This window comes from Sceloporus occidentalis, unplaced genomic scaffold, assembly GCF_023333645.1.
Source record: "Sceloporus occidentalis isolate IW3139 unplaced genomic scaffold, rSceOcc1.0.p SCAF_5, whole genome shotgun sequence".
Taxonomy (NCBI): Eukaryota; Metazoa; Chordata; class Lepidosauria; order Squamata; family Phrynosomatidae; genus Sceloporus; species Sceloporus occidentalis.
The window spans coordinates 162,191,568-162,212,739 of NW_028316985.1; the positions used below are offsets into that span (position 1 = coordinate 162,191,568).

The 21,172-nt window shown below is 37.3% G+C and overlaps 1 protein-coding gene across 1 annotated transcript in view; it reads left to right on the forward strand.

Annotated features, from left to right (window-relative positions):
* The window catches only part of LOC149313057 (uncharacterized), a 386,934-nt gene that overhangs the window by 314,195 nt on the left and 51,567 nt on the right, over positions 1-21,172 (forward strand). Inside the window, exons 17-21 of the mRNA XM_089525983.1 lie at positions 62-97; positions 1,738-1,782; positions 12,725-12,787; positions 16,728-16,796; positions 18,764-18,808. Coding sequence (XP_089382109.1) covers positions 62-97; positions 1,738-1,782; positions 12,725-12,787; positions 16,728-16,796; positions 18,764-18,808 — 258 coding nt within the window. The remainder of the gene's footprint in view (positions 1-61; positions 98-1,737; positions 1,783-12,724; positions 12,788-16,727; positions 16,797-18,763; positions 18,809-21,172) is intronic.

The window sequence follows — 21,172 nt, forward strand, 5'->3', positions numbered from 1 at the left end:
AAATCTATATCCAAACCTGATTTTTGTGACTGTTTATTTGTAATTTGGTTCATTGTTTTAGGGAGAACCTGGAGAATCAGGGCGATCAGGACAAAAGGTAACACTTCAAAGTAATTAATGCAGATAGTGCTAGGAATTTTGAAAATTAATAATTGAATGCTGTGAAATATTTAATAAAACAATGAAATATTATGGACTATTTGGCAGCCTCAATCCCATTAAAGGGCACATACCATCCTTGTGCAATCTTTATGACTAATCTCTTCTGTTACTTTTTTTTATTTAAAATAATCATATTATATCATGCATGTCGTTATTTATTAAGGAATTGAACAGAGGGTTGTAATGTTTCTACTTTTTGTGCTTCATTGCCTGGTGTTAAATTGATGATTTTAAAAAAGTAGACAGTGATGGAATCTGCTGCATATTAGCATGCTGTGTGATTTTGTATTCATTTTAGTAGGAGTACATTGCCCAAGATGCAAAGACCTACCTTAGATTTCTCCACAGGATTAGAATAGTCTGAATGGAATTGTTGAGTCCTTTGCTTTGAACAGCAGTGAATAATCCATAGCCATGTATTTCTGATGAGATGATAAAGTGATGCCTGATGATATAGTAATACTTAAAATTTCCACTCCAGACTTATGAATAGCAGAGAGTCAAGACTATCAATTAGTATTAACTGATGGTTTTGTGATGGTATCTTAACATATCCTGAGAATCACTATGTTTTACACCACCAAATCCATTCCATTTATGTTGTACCATAAATAATGTGTGAATCTGAAATAGAAGTGAATTTATGTACTGTGCCATTGGCTTCTTCATTTTCAGTGTGAATCAGTCATAGTTATAAAACCTGAAGATTAAGAGTCTAGATACATTTTGCTGGACAAAATTGTTGTAGGGTGATCAATCACACACTGATATTCTTCAATGTCTGGCCTATTCCTTTTTGGGGTGCTTGATTTGGTCCCTTTACTGCCAGCGTAAAACATTTTGCTGCTTGAAGTGGTAACCAAACAGATCACCCTCCCCCCCCCCCCCCCCCAATAGTTGGCATCCTGAGGTCAAAACTGTATCTGTTGTAGAGTTTCAGTTAGATCAAAATCTAATTTCATGAGTTTTCACTTAAGTCACTTTTTTCTTCATTTTTCACAACTATGAATAGGGTTCCCAGATTCTAGACCCACTTGTCCAGTCTTCAGGATGAGAGGGACAAATCTCAGGCCAACAGCATTACCTTGAAAAATGTGTTCATATATATTTTCCTCATATGTTGACTTATTATTTTTTTGCTTGAATGGCATGGCTTGATGCTTAATGTATTCTACCTAACAGAGCGGTTGCCTTTTCCAACTTAATCTTTGGAACATCACTTTCTGTGATATTGCTAGAGATGGAATTTTCCACTCAGTTTCTTTCTGAAATAAACAAGTAATTTTAGCCTGTTCTTCCAATTTGGGGCTTGTTCTGCACAAGATACTGTTTTCTGTGCAAAACAACACTGTGTGAATTTTATGCAGAATAAGTTCCCAATTTCAGCATTTTCAACCTAGGACACCACTTTTTTGGTACAAAGGTCACTACCAGGTTCATGTTTTAACCAGACAATCACTGTTTAGTTTGCCATATATGTAATTTTGATTTAAATTTTGATACCAATATTGCTGCTTTCTGGTTATGAAACCTGGTTTAACATTATCCTGTGCTGCTATATCATTTCATTTGTAGGGTGAACCTGGACTACCTGGGCTACCAGGATTACCTGGAATTAAGGTAACTATACATATTCATGTAGTAAAGTGGTAGATGTGGAATAAATTGAGAATAGTGGGATAAACTAATGAAATTGAATAATTTTAAATACCCGTGAAAACATTTTCCTCTTTAAGAGAAAAATACTATCCACACATGCATGGGTGGATGGATGTGAAGTCATTCCTTGTAAATATTACAACCTGTGTCTCTTATGTACTATAAGGGAAATTTGTGAAAAAGTTGTTAAAAGTTGTCGACATTCAAAATACTCAGTGGATCAGACTGAATGTATTGTTAAATTAATTTTCTAACTTTATTTAGTTTGGGGCCATTGTTTTTTGGGGGGAAATTGAAATAAAGGCAGAATGCAGCAAAAATTGACCAAATGCAAGAATATAGGGTGCATGAAGAGCATCTGAAAATTAATAACAAAATATTTTTTTTGAGAATGGGATAGAAGTCAAATGAATAAATCAGTGTTTGTTCAGTGGGTAAGGATGAATTGTATGATAGTTCTCTATGTATTAGCTGCATCTAAAGTGCCTATGATGACTCCAGTGCTGCGTCATTTTTATACATGATCATTTCGTAAGTTTGTAGTGCAATTCTTTATGTTCTTCATGAATTCATTACAGCCAGGAAAAAAAACATTATTAGTCTTTTGATATTATAACAATGTGTCTTGCTAATATTTATCCCTTACCTCTTTTGTAATCTCCAATATTAACTAGTTTTTCACAAACAAAATAAATGTATTATGTTGTGAAGCCTTTTTTTTTGACAGAGAAGACCAGTTTCTTAATCTAGTGCTGATGTTTTGGTATGACTGGAAATGTAATATGTATCTGAATGTATTCCACTATTTCAGTCAGGAAAGGAGCAGAGGACTCAAACAGAGAATATTGACTCATCTGTGTGAAATCTTGGGATGACCTTTAGACTAATCTCATACGTACCTTATAGTAGGATACAAATCAAAATGTCTGTGTCTTGACTACAGTCCAACAGCCCTGAAAGGTATATTCCATATATGCAAGCATGTGTGTGCACACACACACTATATTTACAGCGCTTTATAAATAAAAGTTATATATATATATATATACACACACACACACACACACACACACACCCAGATAGATGATGATGATGATGATGATTATTATTATTATTATTATTATTATTATTTTACAAAAGAAGTGTGGGAAGGGACATCATTGCTTCTGTTCTGTGAAATCTGAAACATGAAGTTTGACCCGTAAGAGCACTGCAGCATTAAGCAAGCCAAAGTACACATGGTACAGTATGCTGGACTACATATTTTCCAAACTCTCTAGAGCTGGGGCAAGATGGATTTGCAGTTCCAGCCAGGAATGTAAATCCACGAATGAGTCAACCCACATGTTCATGGAACTTAATTGTTCATGTCACTTAACCCGCTCAGGATTGGTTTAGTGAGGAATATCTGTGGTTTGTTTACAGCATGAGACATGGCTAGAAGCATAGATATAGCATAGATATAAACACAGATATCTGATTTAAAGATAGTACATATTTGCTCTAAAAAAAACAAATAAACAGGAAACATTCCCCGTGCAGTAAAATACAACAAAATCCAAAATGCCCCAAAACAAAAACAAAAACAAACCTTTATTGGCCTACTGAAATGCACAAAATATTTCATGTAAGCTTTCAAAACTCAACTGGCTTCTTCATCAGGCAAAAAAGTTTTAAAAATAACCAGCGTCCCAAACACACTGCAGAAATAATCCAGGCCTCAGTCCCACTACCTTTTAAATTGGGTCGTGAATTGATTTGAACCGTTTAAAACGACTCTGGTTCCCCCTTAATCCAAATCACTGAAGTGATTCCGAGAGGGGGGCCATGCGCTAGACCCATTTAACCTGCATCTTTTGACACTGATTTTTTCCACTTCTTTTTCGATAAATCGAATCTGCGTAAGTGAGAACCACATGTGGGTCGAAATCGATTCAAATTTCCCCTTCTGCCGGCTGGAACCGAATCATTTTGAACTGATTCATTTGTGAATGGGAACCACAAGTGGATTATTTTAGAGAGAGAAAATGCGATCGGGGCAAATGTAGTGGAAGAAAATGTGATCGCGGCAAATGTAGTGGAAACCATGTTCCGCTGTCAAATTGATCCATTGATTTGGTTTGCACACTGATTTATTTGTAAGTGGGAATGGGGCCCCAGTCTGAGGCTGCTTTAACTAGCCTGGCTCAGTGCTAGGGAATTATGGGAACTAGTTTTGTGAGACATTTAGCCTTCTGTGTCAGAGACCTGGTGCCATGATAAACTACAGTTCCCAGGATTCCCTAGCACTGAGCCAAGGCAGTTAAAGCAGTCTCAAACTGGATTATTTCTGCAATGTGCTTTGGCCCAGTGTTTGAGCTACATATCTACATTTTGTATCAGATGTTGTTTCTGTTGCAGTTCAGTTGTTCTGGAGGGATCTCTGTGCAGGCAAAGGCCACTGCTATTCTTAGCTATGTGGGGACCAGAGATAAAAGCCAATAAAAGACAAGTAATAAATTTTCACCCCCTTTAGCAACAGAAGAGCAACGTCCCTTAAAGCAGTACCTAGTTCTCAAAGGATAGTACTTTTCTCTTGCTAACAGAAGGTTTGCTCCTTCTTGCCAGAGGAAAGCAGTGGGAAGGGAGAGGTGGTTCATACCATTAAGACCCAGCTTCTCTGCACTCCTGAGGGAAAGAAAAGGTGGATGTACTCCATTTGGGAGTGTACCGTCATTTCCCTCCCCAACTGATCTGCGACCCCTAGTCATCTCCCCACTCCCCCTCTCCCCACTAGTAAGTGGCAGGATGAGCACCATACCACCCCACCACCTAAGGGCTTGACAAATGCTGGGTGGTGGGAGGATATAGAACTGCACATGCCAAGCTAAACCCAAATATCAGATTTCAGCCAGTGTGTCCTATTCTGGCTTTTGTACTCTGTATTTGTTTGATTCAGATTTAAGTTGCCATCATTAGATAAAGCAGACAGAATTAGATAATGTACATACGTGGCACCAGCTTGACAATATACACCACTCCATTTCTACAGGACTTGGTAATTGCATAGACCTGATAACATTTGTCTGAAACTTGTAAGCTTTAAACTACAAGTTTCTCACCTGTAGTCTGCACTGAAATGTACCTTACAATCATGTTAGTTTTATTTGTTTTTTTCTCTTTGATAGCCTTTACATCAAGGCCAGTTAAGTGGATAAAACTGCAAAAAGCCCTAGCTATGCAATTCATCTTGTCAGAGTTGACAGGCTGCTCATTCCTTCATTCATTCCTTCATTCATTCATCAGAACAGCATCATGGTAGATGCCTATATTGATTCCTATTAAGGAATAAAGCTGCAGTGATTCAGGTAATGGTAACTAAAGGTACAGTTAAAAGCTAAATTCAAGTGGTAGTCCCGTTTAAGTAGACCCCTTGAATCTGTGGAACTTAAATAAGTCTGACTTGCCATGTTTCCATTGATTTAATGGGTTTAAAGTATCTGGAGTAACAAGTAGATTTATACTCATAATCATGAAAGCAGGAAATGCACTGAAGCAAAGCGTGAGGGTATATATAATGCTGGACCTTGTTTGAAACCACATTATATTAGCTTTCTATTGTGCATAGGTCTTGGGATTTGTTTGAAGCAGTATATTGAACTGAGTCTTACTGATTTCAGTGGATTTTTCCCCCAGCAGAGTACTGAAATAAATGGGCTAAATAAGCACCACTGGCCATCTCTGCAGAATTTTTGTCCATGTTTCCTGAAAGAATTTTAAGTACATGTTGTTATATTCATGGTTATACATTTATTGGTTATGTAGATTTAGAAGGCTGTTTTCAGAAGCTTGCACCTCATGTACAGTTACTAAGAATATATGCTGCTATGGCAATTACTTTCTTAAATAAAGCCTGCATGCAATTACAACATATGTCCAAACAAATCTGTACTAGAAATGTTTCTTTCTGTGGAATGAATGCCATACTGTAAACACCCTTCTGTGGGATACACTTACACTTTGCCAACCACTAGAAGCTCTTTCCTCTACATTTTCTCTACATCATGGGGACTGTCTTTTCAAAAGAAACAAGAAATAGCAGAAAAGCACAAGAAAAATTAAAATAACTGCAAAATGTTTCCCTCTCTAAAATGCTGTTGATGCTTTTGAAAAACTGATACCTTGGGAGACAATGATTTTACGGAATGTTTTTAAACTATTTTTCCTAGAGAATACCTTTATTTTAAAAATGTTTTTTATTAGACAGCTGTATATCTATCTATCTATGACATTTATTTATTATCTCTCGGCCATCCATGACCCCAAAATTATGTCCTGTATGTAAAACCACTTTTAAAACATTTAATAAATAACTAAAAATCAATTAAAGGGTTCTCTTTTAAAATTGTTCCAAAACCATTTTTAAAACAACCAGAACAGACACCTATCATTTCAATATCTAAAGGCCCAGTTGAAATAGCACACTTCACTGTTTTTCTTGCCTTAATGAATATATTTTAAATGGTTTTCAATTCTATACATAGTTTACATTTTAAAACTAAATTTTCTGTGCTTTTAATCTGTGTTTTTACTTGTATCTCTTTAAATTTTTGTAAGTTGCCTTGTTTGTTTTTATTATTATTATTATCACCATCAACATTACTACTATGATGACTACTACAACTAGATGATGATGATGATGATGATGATGATGATGATGATGATGATGATGATGATATGGTTTCTTTCTATATCACAAAGACCCTGGATCAAAGCAGAAAGAAACCCATTCTATTTTTCTTTTTCTTTGTTGCAGAGAAATCAGTATGCCTTACTAAAAGAAATTGCTTATTTACTTTGTTTCACACATCATTAACAACACTAATATGGATAGCATCCCATTTGCTTTCTGCCACCTCACTGGAGTAGTTGATAACAACACAAAACTCAAATGGCATAATGTTTGTAGACTTTGTTGTATAAAAGAACTTCAGAGGTTTTCATTCAGGTTTCCACCTTGGATAAACCTGGCAAAGAGAAGGCAAAGTGGCAGTTTGCAAGCAACCAGTGGGTTCTGATTATGATGACATTTTTTAGAAGAGATTTGGTTGACAAAGCTGATTATAGTTTCAGCAAAATGCCAGAGTCTATGATGGCTTAATTATTCTTTGCTTTGTAGGTAATCCACCTTGCCTTTTAATAAGTTGTTATTTGTGTTACTAGTTTTTTGGAAGAGACATTAGATCCTACTTTTCTGATCAATAGTAACCCTATGCACATATACGAATATTGTATTTCAGACAATATTCTAAGTGATTACAGAAATAATATATGGTAGTAGAGGACAGCCTCCTGCTGTTGATGCCATATCAATAAAACAATGGAATGTTATATCTAGAGTTGCCATCTGAATTATGGAAGTAGGGAAGGAGGGGTTTTGACTTTTGGATCATTTGTCAGATTTTCTTGTGAAAAATGGGTGTTATAATCTCCCTTTTATCTAATTTTGAATTACTCAATTGTGTACTACATTCTAAGGAAATAAGTTGTTTCCTTAAAATGTAAAAGACAGTATCCTAGTAAGGAAACAAGGAAATAACATCAGCTGCAGCAAATTGTTTCAGTTGTGAAAGACTATGGTAGACTGGACAGCATGTATATTCCAAACTTCATGTGGAGCTCCTCTACACAATGTCAGAATTTTGGATCACTTAGCTGCTTGAGATTCTCAACTGAGGTACAGAGACAAGCAGTGTTCCTCAACTTACATTCAGGTGGGCTTCATATTAGTGCCTCCTTATTATCCCATGCCACCTCCAGCTGAGCTATAACACTGTACTGGATTAGAAAACCAAGCTGTCCTCATAGTGAAGTAGGGCAGTGGAGCTAAGTAATGCTGACCAGTATTTGGGAGGTGGACAGGTTGGGTCTCTTTCCTCTGAGCACAAAAAGGTAGAGGATAGCAAAAATAAAAGGTTAATATCTGTATTCTTTCTCATCCCCTGAGAAGGGAGAGAAGAGCATAAGAAAAAAGGAATGAATGAATAGGAGTCAGGCAGAGGGATGAAAGAAACTGTCAGATTCATTTGAAATAGTGAGTCACAGTATCTTCAGGGCCAGTAGCTGTGCTGTGGATGACTTGAGGAATAATGAATGATGGAACTCCCTGCTGTAGCCTAATCAGTGTGGCAAAGAATATAGCCATTTCCAACGTGAAATAATGTGCATTTGCATAGGAAATGACAGTCATTTTAAGGTGATTACTGCAAAGTCCACCTTTATCTGCCCTCATTATGTGATTGCCTTCACCTGTTCACTGCCATTCTGTATCAGATGAACCTCAGTAATTTTTAGCACTATGAAGTGTGCCCTTGAGCTAGAAACCTTAAGAAACCCTGATTTAGGTTACTGTTGTCTGCTGACCAGCAACAGCTCTCCAGTACTACAGACAGGGAGGCTTTCCTAGACTTATTTAAAGATGCCTGTGATTAATCTTGGGATCTTCTGAGTGCAAGGCATGTGGCCTCCCATTGAGCTGTAGGCCTATCCGAAAGTGAGGTTTACAGAACAATATGATGAACTGTAGAGGTTGGTTTTACATCCATCTGCACCTGTAGCTCCTTCATGGCACATTAGGATCTGGGCCAGATCTCAGAGATGTTCTCTAGCTCCTGGTTTATTTCTGGGCCCATTTCAAAGTTGACATTTCTCATTATACCTAAAAATTAGTAATAGGCGATGAGATGACTCTAACATCCAGGAACATTAACCAAAGTAGGCTTTCTTCCAAACATTTGATCACATTTAAAGCCAAAGGCCTGATTCTGACATTGCACAGTTTCCCTACAGCCACACATGTGTATATGAGTGCTAAAGCAAGTGTTAATAAGTGCCAGAACACTTTTGGCAGCTAGCTTATACAGTACTTCCCTGGAGCCTTTGGAGATTATTTCTGCACAAATAAACCACTTAGAAGGCCTGTTCATGAGAATTATTTCTAAATCAAGGTGTGTAGCCTGTAGTGCTGTTTTCTTTGACAAGGCATTGGGCCCTCTCTGTATGTGATGAGAACGAACTCCTGAGAGCTGACTAGAAAAAAAGTGATGGAATTATTGTCCCAGTAATAAAGGATGGACAGCAATATCCAGTAAGGCAAGAGGAGAAGGAAGCAATATCACAATTATTTATTTAAATATATCAAACAAGCTTTCACATGCAATATATATATATATGTGTGTGTGTGTGTGTGTGTGTGTGTGTGTGTGTAAAATCCATGTAATTGTGAATATGAAACTGTGGGGCTAACTTTTTGGGGAATGAAGCAAATTGGCACATTGATGTCATTTTTGAGAGCTAGTGGTTGGATGTGTAGTTTTCTGGGGTGTATGTAGAGTCAAAAAGTACAGATAATGGTTTGTGGATCTTTGTTTGTTGTGGTGTCCAAGCCTGCCTTCACAAATAAGCCATTGTTTCCCATTTTTTGTTGTTAACTTCCAAATTGTGGATTGTTTTAACCTGGCATGTAATTACCAGAACAGTGGCTTGTCCTTGGCTTATTTCTCTCTCTGAATATTCCTGACAAAAGAGTCGGGAGAAGAATGACTAGAAAGTGGGAAAGTGTGGTTTGTTTACAGTGGGCCCTTAGTATCCGCTGGGGTTTGGTTCCAGGATCTGCCATGGATACCAAAATCTGTGGATGCTCAAGTCCCATTAAATACAATGGAGCAGTGAAATGGTGTCTCTTATATAAAATGGCAAAATCAAGATTTGCTTATTGGAATTGATATATATTTTAAATATTTTCAAGCCGTGGATGCTTGACTCTGTGGATAAAAAAAATCCATGGATACAGAGGGCCGACTGTATTTGCAGAACATTTCATGGATAATATATAAACCTTGGCTAATATTACGTGGGTTAGCATGAGATGCAACGGCAGCCAGAAATTCCCAGTACTAAAATATGTTCCATCATGAAATTCGTTCTTTTTGTCCCTTGAAATCATAATTAGAGCAGTTAACCAAGCAACACAGTTGGCCTTGCAATAACTTGAGTTTATGATTATTAAAGACCTTTTGAGATTTCAAATGCATTTCTGATTGTATGCCAATATTTTCTTTTTTGTTCCTCCAAACACCTGACTGCTGTTTTCACAGGAATTACTTTCTTCTGTGTTAATAATACTTCATTACAATAAATTAAGACATATATGTCAAATTCTCTCAGAATTGTTTTATTCTCTATATTATTAACAATAAATGGCTTTTTAGTTTTTTATAATCTATTTTGTGGCAACAGTAATAAAAAACATATTTCTCATGCATTCATTTCCACCTCCATTTATTCCTGGTTTTATTGTGCAGTTTATCAGTTCTTTTAGTATTTTGTCAAAGACAGTTCTCTGTGTGATCTTCTAATTTACCCAAATATAGTTTTCTGTTTCCATCAGTTCAGGAAATGCTTTTGCCTTCAGAAACTGGAAGTGTTTTTTCACAAAAGTTATTTGTTTATGGCAAGCTGACACTTTCCTCTTTTTTCACTGTATAATTAAACCTGAAATTAACGTGTTCCCTCCATAATAATGTCAGCCATCTCGTATAAACAAATACAGTGTTTGTTTGTTAGTTTTCATTATTTTAAGGGCCAGTATTTTTCTGATGTATGCAATTATAGATTTCATCTTAGGAGATACAAGTACAAAGTAAAATAATGTGCACATTTACCAGAGAATAGGCTCCATTGAACACAGTGGGACTAACTGAGTTGAACAATATTTCACTGTTAGGCTTCATTACTATTTTAAGACCTTTTCTGCATTGGTGGTCCATTACACAAGAAATGTATATTTAGCATTTACTGTGAATCTCACCTGTAGAATTTTATAGATTGGTTTTGAGAATTTATCAGAATTTATCATCTTTCCAGCCAAAAGGTTGCTCAGCATGGCTCAATTTATTGTAAAACCTAAACTACAGAAAGCCAGGAGCTGATTTAGCTTCTCCGTTCATACAGTTGGACACCTTTGTTTCCTGTTCCAAACTCCATCCTGTCTGTCATGCAGTTCTCTGCTGCTCTCTTCCTCTGTACTCATTTATTTATTTTCCTTGATCCAACGCCTGCTGTCTTCAAATAATTTTTCCAAAATATTCGAAGTTCCATTAAGCTCTCACTTCCAGTGCCACCTGTTTGTTCATTCTTCCAACAAAAATGCAGTCATACACCCAGAAGCCTACCCTGTTTGTATAGAATTACAGCCACGTTTTGTTAAGCTACTTTACTAATGCATGAAAACTACATGGAGCTGCCTTTGGAAACTATTTGGAAACTTCAGTAGGTTCAAAATGCAGTGGCCAGAATGTTGACCCGGGCCAATTATAGGGAGCATATAACTCTCATATTGAAACAGCTTCTGTGGCTACTGGTTCATTTCCAGGTACAATTCAAAGTGATGGTCACGACCTATAAAGCCCTATCCGACTTCCCTCCACCAAAAACAATTAAGAGCCTTTCATGGCTGCAGAATCAGGATGGGGGAAGGGGGTTGCATGTAGCCCACAACTCACATGTTACCTATTCCTGCATTAAGGATTAGTAATGTGTTGTTGCTGTGTGTTGTCAAGTCAACAGTGGTTTATGGTGACACTATCCTAAAGTTGCTCGGCCATATTAATGCACAGGAGATTTATCATTGCCTTCCTCTATGGCTGATAGTGCTGTGACATGCCCAAGTCCGCCCAATGGGTTTCCAAGACTTACTAAGGATCCAAACCCTGTTCTCCCACAGTCCTAGACCAAAACTCAATCCACTACATCATGTTGGCTTTCTTACTGTTACAGTTTTAAAAATTAAAATCAGCAAGAATAGTTCCAGAACCCCTCTAAATGTACTCTCCAATTTAATAAATTAAAATCACACAAAACATTAACCATTACTTAGCTAATGCTGACTTTCAACTCTCTCATATATATATATTAGTTGCAAGCTGCTTTGAGTCCCAAACAGGATACAACTATAGTAATAATAAATAAATAAATAAATAAATAAATAAATAAACAATCAGCATTTAAAACTGTTAACATTGTAATAACTATTTCTCAGAGATTTTAAACAAATTAATTCCAAGTATTGACTGAGCCCCATGAACAGGATGGGGCTTACTTCTAAATACTATGTGTAGGGTCATCTATAAATAAACAAAAGCTACCATGCATTATTAGAAACATCGGCTGGATGACCATCTGTTGGGGGTGTTTTGATTGTGAGTTCCTGCATGGCAGGGGGTAGGACTGGTCTCTTCCAGCTCTATGGTTCTGTAGATCACCTTGAATGTTTTGCTTTCTGTATCAAAATAAGTTTCAAACAAACCATGTCTCCTTCTCAGTGTAACTAGTTTGAATTCTCCCTTCAAACCACCTCCCAAATATTGTCTTACCAAGTTAATGCCAAAACCAGCAACATCTATTTTAAGTTCAATCCTTTTTTTAAAAAATTCAAAAATTAAATTGGTTTTGTAATTGAACGTCACAGAAATGTTGAATATTTTGTCATTTGTGAATAAAGTGTAACTTGAATCACTTAACTTTCTTTTCCCACTTAATCCATCATAATATTAGTCTCGCTTTGGTAGATCTTTTTTCACAGTCTACAACATAATCCAGGAAGAATAACATCCATTAATTCTATTTAAAAAAACAAGATGTAAGAACTTCCAGTTCATTTGCTTTCTTAAACTCAATGAAGCTTTCCTTTGAGAGTGCTATGCTGCTGGAAATTAAACTTGATTAATCATACCTGTCTATAACTGTTGGACTCCAGCTAGAAAACCATGGATAACTAGGAAAAATATAATTAGAAGTAAACTTATTTTTACAGTAATTGTTGACAGTGAAATTAACAAAGATCTGATGTGTTCATTTTTCAAAGGGTGAACCAGGTTTCATTGGTCCACAGGGAGAACCTGGATTACCAGGATTACCAGGGACAAAGGTATGCTTTATATTATTATTTTTTCCTTATCGTGTCTGTCTTTCTTCATACTGCTTAATTCAAAACCTAATTCTTTGCCTAAGCCAAAACATATTAACCCACCTAACCATTAAAGTCAAACTGGAATGCAAGATAAGCAGGGAATCTTCCAAAGAATGAGATAGTCCCCCTTTTTTCTTTTTTTTTTAGAATAGCAAGTTATTTTTAAAGTCTAGAAATCATGAATTAATTACTTCTCTGGTTTTTCCTGTGTAACTAAAATAAATAAAAGTACATTAGGGTTAACTTATGTGGCCAGCAGGGTTGGCTGATCACTGCCTCTCTTCAGTCTTCAGCTTTGCACAGTCCAGTCACAAGAAATTGTGTGTGGGATTTTTCCCTTTGTCCTGTGTCTATTCCCTGATGATGGAAAGGAAATAATTTGACTTTTCATTAGAAGTAGAAAGTTCTTATTTTTAAAAAGCAACTAGAAGGAATACCAATAGAAACTTTGCATCCAAAATGATAGCAGCTTTGGAGCAGTTGGGGTTCAATATTTATTGAAACTATAGAAGTGGGCTGGTGAGATATACTTTTTTAAATGCACACAATTAATGTCAAATCTTGTTCGTCCTTTAGTTCCATACTGATTCAAGAGCTGTTTTTCCAATTCCCATTCCTTCTAATTGTTGTTCTTGTGTGCCTTCAAGTCATTTCTGACTTATGGCTACCCTAAGTTTAAGGCATGAGGTTTTCTTGGCAAGATTTGTTCAAAGAACTTGCTTTTGCCTTCTAATGGGGTCAAGAGAGTGAGGTTTGGCCAAAATCACCAAATGGGCTTCCTTGACCAAGCAGGAATTCTAATCCTATTCTCCAGTGTCATAATCCAACACTGAAACCACAACACCATACTCTCTTTCCTCTTTTCTGAATCGTAATGGAGTATTCTTTCTAATACTCCATCATGATTCATAGAACACAGTATTTAGCTCCTTGGGACAAGAAATTGGTTATGATTTTTGGTGGAGGAGGTGCTACTTAAAATGCCATGCACAATGAGATATAATAATAATATACAGTAATCTAATAAAGATATAATAATTATTTCTTACCTGCTTCTCCCTATGGATCGAGGTAGAGAACAATAACAAATAACAATTAACAAACAATATCAGTTAAACACCAGAAAGATGACCGTGTAATAATAAATAAAGTTAGAATATTACTTGTTCTCTGCATGTGCTTGATGGGATAAATGGGACATTCTATCATTCTTCCTTTTATTGGAACTGCCAGAAGCTTCTAAACTTCTAGATTACTTTGATCAAATCCCACTTTGATTTATTTGTTACACAAATGTAACTATTACACAATGTAACTGTTACACAAATGTAACTATTTTATAAAGTCAAGAATGGACAGCTTCTGTGGATCAGTTTCTTCCCAGCACTGCCAGAGATCACATGCCATGGTGCCACATGCTAGCAGAATTTGGTAATGGAAATAACATATGTTGGAAATGCAACTACACTCAGTACTTAAAGCATTAGAGAGAGTATCAGTGATAGGTTTAAATAGTTTTCAGTGACCCACAAATGTCTTAGACCATTTTCACACTACATATAGCACCTCGATTCCACTTTAACTGCTGTGCCTGAATTCTACAGATTTCTAAGTTTTGTAGTTTGAGGAGGCACTAGAGCTCTGTGACAAAGAATTCTACGTACCTTGTCATGAACTTCAAATTCCAGAATAACATAGGCATGGGAGTTAAAGTGGAATCATAATACTATAATTTTCTAGTGAGAAAGATCCCAGAGGGAGCAATGATAGGGTTAAATAGGTTTCAGTGACCCAAGCAAGGAATCTTCAACAGAATGAGACCATTATCTTGTTTAAAATGACAAAATTTTGTAAAAGCCTAGAAATCTAGACCTAATTACCTCTCTGGTTTTTCTACCTTTCTGGTTTTGCTTGGTAAGTATCACTCTGTCATTCCATCTCTTCTGTACATAAACTAAACTCTCCGATATTAGTATAATTTATACTCTAAGGTATCTTTCCCCTATTTTCTCACTTCTACTAAAACTGAAACAAGGTTAGCTGAGTAAACGTAGGCCTCATCTGAAGTGCAGAAATAACGCAGTGTCACCACTTTACCATGGCTCAATGCCATGACATATTGGGATTTGTAGTTTGTTGTAGTAACAAAACTCTCTGGCGGAGAAGGCTAATTATTTCAAAGGTAAAGGTATTCCCCTTTGACAAGGTTGTCAAATTGTGTCTGACTATGGCGGCAGGGGAGCCGTGCTCATTTCTGTTACTAAGCCAAAGAGCCAGTGTTGTCAAAGAGTATTCTGTGATCCATTTGGGAGAGGCGGGAAAATATAAATAAATTATTATTATTATTAATAAGTTATTATTATTATCATGTGACCAGTATGACGACATGTTGTTTACCTTCACACCAAAGTGGTACCTATTTGCATTTGCATGCTTTTGAACTGCTAGGTTGGCAGAAGCTGGGACTTGTGATGGGAGCTCACCCCGTCACATGGCAACTAGGTCTCAAACTGCCAACCTGCTGATCTTGCAGTCAACAGAGTCAGTGTCTTAACCTCTTGAGCCAAAACTACAAATCCCAGAATACTATAGCATTGAGCCATGGCAGTTAAAGCAGTGTCAAACTGCATTATTTCCACAGTGCAAGATGAGGCCACAGGCACGGGACAGACCGTCCAAAAAAGACGGTCTCCTGGTGCCTAGCTTTGGTCCACGGGGAAGCCGCAGCCTCCAGACCGTGGGACTTCCCTGTGGCACGATTATGACACCTCAGTGCGCCAATGTTGCACTCATGACATCATAATGGCGCTACGATGTGTGGATGCTAGGCGTCAGTCACGTAATGATGGCGGCACCCATGTGTACATGGCACCGCCATTTTGACGCCCTCATCACGTGCGAGGGGCGTTTAAAAGCGCCCATCTGGACCGGGCCTTAGGTAGCTTTCCTGTCTTTAGTGAAGTTCTTCCAATAAAGCCTTAATTTGTTTCTTTAGCCATTAGTGTTTTTACTTCATTGTCTGAATAGGTAGTTGCTGCACACATGCTCTCTGATGCAATTAAAGAAAACACTTCAGTTTAAAACAAGGCATGAAAAGAGCATGCATGTTCTTGTAAGGGCAGATTGTGCTTCTGGGAAGGCTGAGGCATTCCTTTAAAATGGCAAAAATGTGGGGATGTTTTACCATCACTGCTGGGCCACTGAACTTCGGCAAAAGTCTAAGGACATGAGGTGGCACAAGTGGGTAAGGCCACATGTTTCCCACAGGAGTGCATGTCACCATTTGTTGTTTTGCATTTTCAAGTCATTTCTGAGTTACGGTAACCCTAGGGGAGACACTACCATAGGGTTTTCCAACCCTTGTCCAAGGTCACCCACTGGGTTTCCGTGGCTGAGCCAGGATTCACACCCTGTTCTCCAGAGCCATAGTCCAATGCTCAGACCACTACACCACACTGGCTTTACCCTACAGTACACCAAACCTTCAGTGGGTGAAGCAATGTCATTTTTTTAGCTGCCTTGCTGCTTACCTTGACAACAGGATCAAAAAAAAGTGTAAGATGTTCCTGGAACAAATAAAGCAAAGCCTTGGTGACAACACTTCAAAAATGATCACTTTATCTCTTCATTTTTATGTGCTTTATATTCCATTCAATCTGCAGTTTTGGGCTGGGTTTTGTTGTTGTTTTCATACTGAAAACACAGACAGAGTAACATAAAGCATTTCCTTCTAGAACATAATTTATTTTCCCAAATAAAGGTTTGTCACTGGGCTGAACATTTGTCAGTTTGAAATATGCTGTGCTGCTGATCACTTCAGTTTTTCAAAAACTGCTTGGTACCACACCACACACGGATGGTGTTCTGTAATGTTTCTGCATGTTGTGATTTTTGACAGGGTGAAAGGGGAGATGCAGGGCCTCCCGGGAAAGGTGAACGAGGTGAGCCTGGAGCTGCAGGACCAAAGGTCAGTCTGGTTTAACTTTGGAAATATTTTATGAGCTTTTCGGAGTAGCAGGCTTAATTTTTTAAAAAAGAAAACTTCTGCTAGTGGATGTTAAAGCAAACAGGTAAAAATGAACTTCATTGTGATTTAGGTTGCATTCCAGATTGAATGAATTGATTGAAATGCACGCCAGTCACCTTGGGGCATGGAAAATTATTTATGTAAACTGAGGAATCTAGTATTTAAAACGAACAATGCAAGCATGCATGGTTTTTTTATTCATAATTGTTATTGAAATCAGTGACACATTTGCAGAGCACATCTATGCAGAATAATACTGTAAAGCGCAGGCTTTTGCACTGTTTTCAGCAGAACAAAACATCTGCTTAGAGTGATTTCTAATTTTTCATTTGAAATTAGCAGGGACTACACACACACACATGCACACATTGTTAACTTTTTGTTGCACTAAATTTTTAGAAATTCCATGTTCTTATTTATTGTAACATTGTCATTTATTAAAATGAGAACATTTTAAAAAACTACCAATGATTATTTCTTTACTGTAAGATTTGTACATGAACCTTCTGAAGAAATGGGACAAAATATGGCTGACAATAAAATCAAAACAAGTACAGAATGTATTTAAAAACTATTTAGCAATATCTATTTAGTTGGGATAAAGAGATATTAATTTCCTGGATTAATCTGTTGAGTGAATTCCATGGAACTTCTGCATTTGCCCTAACTTCTTAAATAATGTTTTCAAACTCCGTCCAAAACCAGTTTCTTGAGTTGTGTTTTTTCTAAGTTCAGTACTTAAAGCCTATTTATAATGGATTTCTACACATGGTCATGTGAAACTGCCATACCTGAGGTTCATCATTTGGTATATGTTAGCCATTGCTCCAAATACATTTGTGCTATAATGCCAAATACTTCATTCTGTGTGTATGGATGAGTGCATTTTAGTACTTTCTCAAGAAAATCATTCTGGTATGGACTTGTTGGTAGTTTCGGGGAGAATGCTGTTTGGAAATGAGGCCTTCATGAATATGACCCAATCCAATTTTGGTACCACAGTAAAAACAGGAACATATTTTGCAGTTGTGACTTCTGGTTTAGATTAATTAGCTTTTTAATTAACGTTACCTCAATTCACATGATTAATGTTACTTTTTGTATTTTTGCACAATTCTGTTTTCTGTGTGCTGAGACATTTTGATCTTTCAGTTGATGTATTTGTTAGTTCATCCACAGAAATAGGTAGAAGGCAGATTCTTTCAGAATACAAAATTCTATGACATACCTAGAAAGAACACTCTCTCACTATGCTTGGAGGAGGTAGTACATAGTGCTGAGATCTGGTCTGGAACCTGAATTTAGTAGTATCGTTGAGCTAACGGAAGGACTGTTGTGCTAGTGCACAGGAATTTGCATACTTCCACAAGGGAGGGATACAACTCAGTTTTTCATTCTTCAAGTAGTTGTGCAAGAGGTATTCATACCCATCAACTACATCCTACAAAGTTATACTAGATGGTTTTTTGTTCTGCTAGCATCATGTTGGATTGAGATCAAAATGATTCTCTTTCAGTTATCAAATGATAATACTGCATGTAACAAGTTGATCTCTGGGTGGAGAAAATTCAGCAAGGGGCATAAGAAATTCCCTAGTGGATGCAGAGAACTGTTTGTATGAAGGTCTTTCATTCCTTTTCAATACTTCTTTTTTGAAAAACTGATTTCCTTTCAAGCTGTTGTCTCAAATACATCACTACAACCTATACTCATTAACACCAAGTCATTCAGTATTCCTTTACCAAAATACATCTCTTGGTATAGATTCATCATTGAATTCACTTTAATATAAAATGTCTCTACTACATTTTTAATGGCTGGTTGTCAATACTAATTCTTTTGACTGTGCTCTTTTCTTTTTCTGTCCTTTTTTCTACTGTCCATCTTATATGTGTTCCATCGTGCAGGGAAAGTCAGGCGAATCTGGAGCTAGAGGCCCAAAGGGGTCAAAGGTTAGTAATAACCAAATGGTTTTGTTAGTGCAATGAGATGGGGTGGTGAGGTATTTGGAGAAGGGATCTGTCTTTCTATGTATTTCATATACGTATGTACTGCTCTTCAAACACCAGGGTCATTTCTGTTAAAATAGGAATAAAAGCAATATAAAATTGCACATCAATGTACAGGGAATCCACTCCCTCAGCACTGACTGTACCTATTCCTTGAAATGTCCGATCTGGCCATGGTAACACATGCTTTGAATACATCTCACATGAATCGCTGTAACACACTCCTGTGGTGAGCTGCCTTTGGGAACTATATGGAAACTTCAGCAGGTCCAAACTGTTGCAGATGGGCTGCTGACAATTACAAAGAACACATAACCCACCTGTTGAAACAGCTTAATGAGATACCAGTCCATTTCTGGGCAGAATGCACAGTGCTTGATATGACACTCAAAGCCCTACATGGCTTGGGTCAACACTAGTTGAAGGGCTGTATCTTGCCATACAAGAGTTTTAAGATCTTCAAGGGAAGGCTTTCTGAGTCCCACCATCATCCCTGTCACATTTGGTGGGGACATGGGAGAGAGCCTTCTCAGTGTCTGCTTGCAGGTTGTGGAATTCCCTCCCATGGGAAGTTTGATTGGCCCTTCTCTCATTGGCAGGAAAACATCTTTTTATTCAGCCTGGCCTTTGGTTTATAATTTATGTGGCATTAAGGGCTTTTAATGGAGTTGTATTTTTATCCCCCCCTCCCCATTTTTACTATGTCTTAATTGCATTTTATATTATTTTAACACCATATTTTTAACCAAACTGTTGTTTAAAGCTTTAAAAACTTTTGTACCATTTTTAAAAACTATTTGTTGCTGTTTTTGTTGTTGTTGTATGCATTCAAACTTTTGACATCTCTAAACTGTGTTGGATAAAAAGCAGATTTTATTCTTAAAAGGTCATGAAATTGTGTCAGAGTGTGCTTCTTAGAGCCTTTGATAAACTATCAGAATTGTCCAAGACATTGTATTCCCTGTCTCCATGTATGAATGTGAGAGCTGGACAGTGAAGAAGGCAGATTGGGGGCAGGGATCAGCTCATTTGAGCCGTGCTACTGGAAAAGAGTGCTGAGGATACTGTGGACAGCCAAAAAGACTGGGGCTTGAACAGATAAAGTCTTAGTTTAAAAAAAATCCTCATTGGCCCCTACTGCATTCCTTGTAAGAGTTCTTTTCCTCTACCTATAATTAATTAAAGGTTAACCTGATTAATAGCTGACTGGTATTGATCAAGGGACTATCTAGTTCTCTCTATTGATCAAGGGACTATCATGTTCTTGCCTATTATTTTCTTTCCTACTTTCCTGTTCTTCTATTTCCCAGTTGGCTCTAATTGCCCAAATTAGGCAAAAGAACAAACATCTCCTTTTCTTCCAGTACTGGAGACATTAGAGCAGAGATTGACACAACTTGAACTTCCATAGCTCGATGCTCTGAAATTGTGGAAATTGTAGTTTGGTGGGGCACTAGAGCACTCAAAGGCTAAATAGCTGACAAAACTACAAATTCCAGTTAAAGTGGTCTCAAATTGCTTTATTTCTGCAGTGTGGCAGCAGCCAATTGCTAGATCCTGAGTGATGAAGAGTAAGAAGCAACAGCAGAGATTTGGCTGTTCCTATCTCTTGGAATATAGAACAGTGTCTTTTAGATAGTCTGCTTTGTTCCCTTCAAGGTAGCCTACTCCCCTCAGGTGAAGTGAACAAATCCAGTGTTGACATAAGATACAGTACCATTCATGATGCTCTTTACTCTGAGAGGAAAATGCCTTGGGTTAGCCCAGCCTTGCTCACATTCTTCCCTCTTTTGCTCCCTAATACATTGCCATTGGAAAAAATTCCCCTCCCAAAGACATAAGAGCTGTTTTTTTTTCTCCTAATGCTTAGTAAGAAAAAAACAAACCACTATTATGTGATTCCCCTCTCTACTGTCCCTTAGTTTGCGCCTGACTTTCATGTGTCTTGCTTTAATCCAGTTCCATCACCAGCTTTATGATAACCAGTACACTGCTTGGCAGAAATGGATTTAATGTCTTCAATATTACAACATACTGGCTCCTTCTAAAATTATTAAATTGAAATGTGGCTTATGAAACAGAGGTGGCACAAGAGATCAATTTCCCTGTGTGGCGACTGAAGTTCTATTATTGTGCTTTATTGTTTACAGCCTCACAACACAGACAACAGCTTTTGTCACAAAGCAAGTGGTATAAATTGTACATTTAGAGTTTTTAATCAGGCATGAGCAACTGCAGTGAGTCTGCAGGCAGTTTGGAGGCCTCATGGACTGCCACAAATGCTGGAAAAGAAAAAAGGGGAGAAAT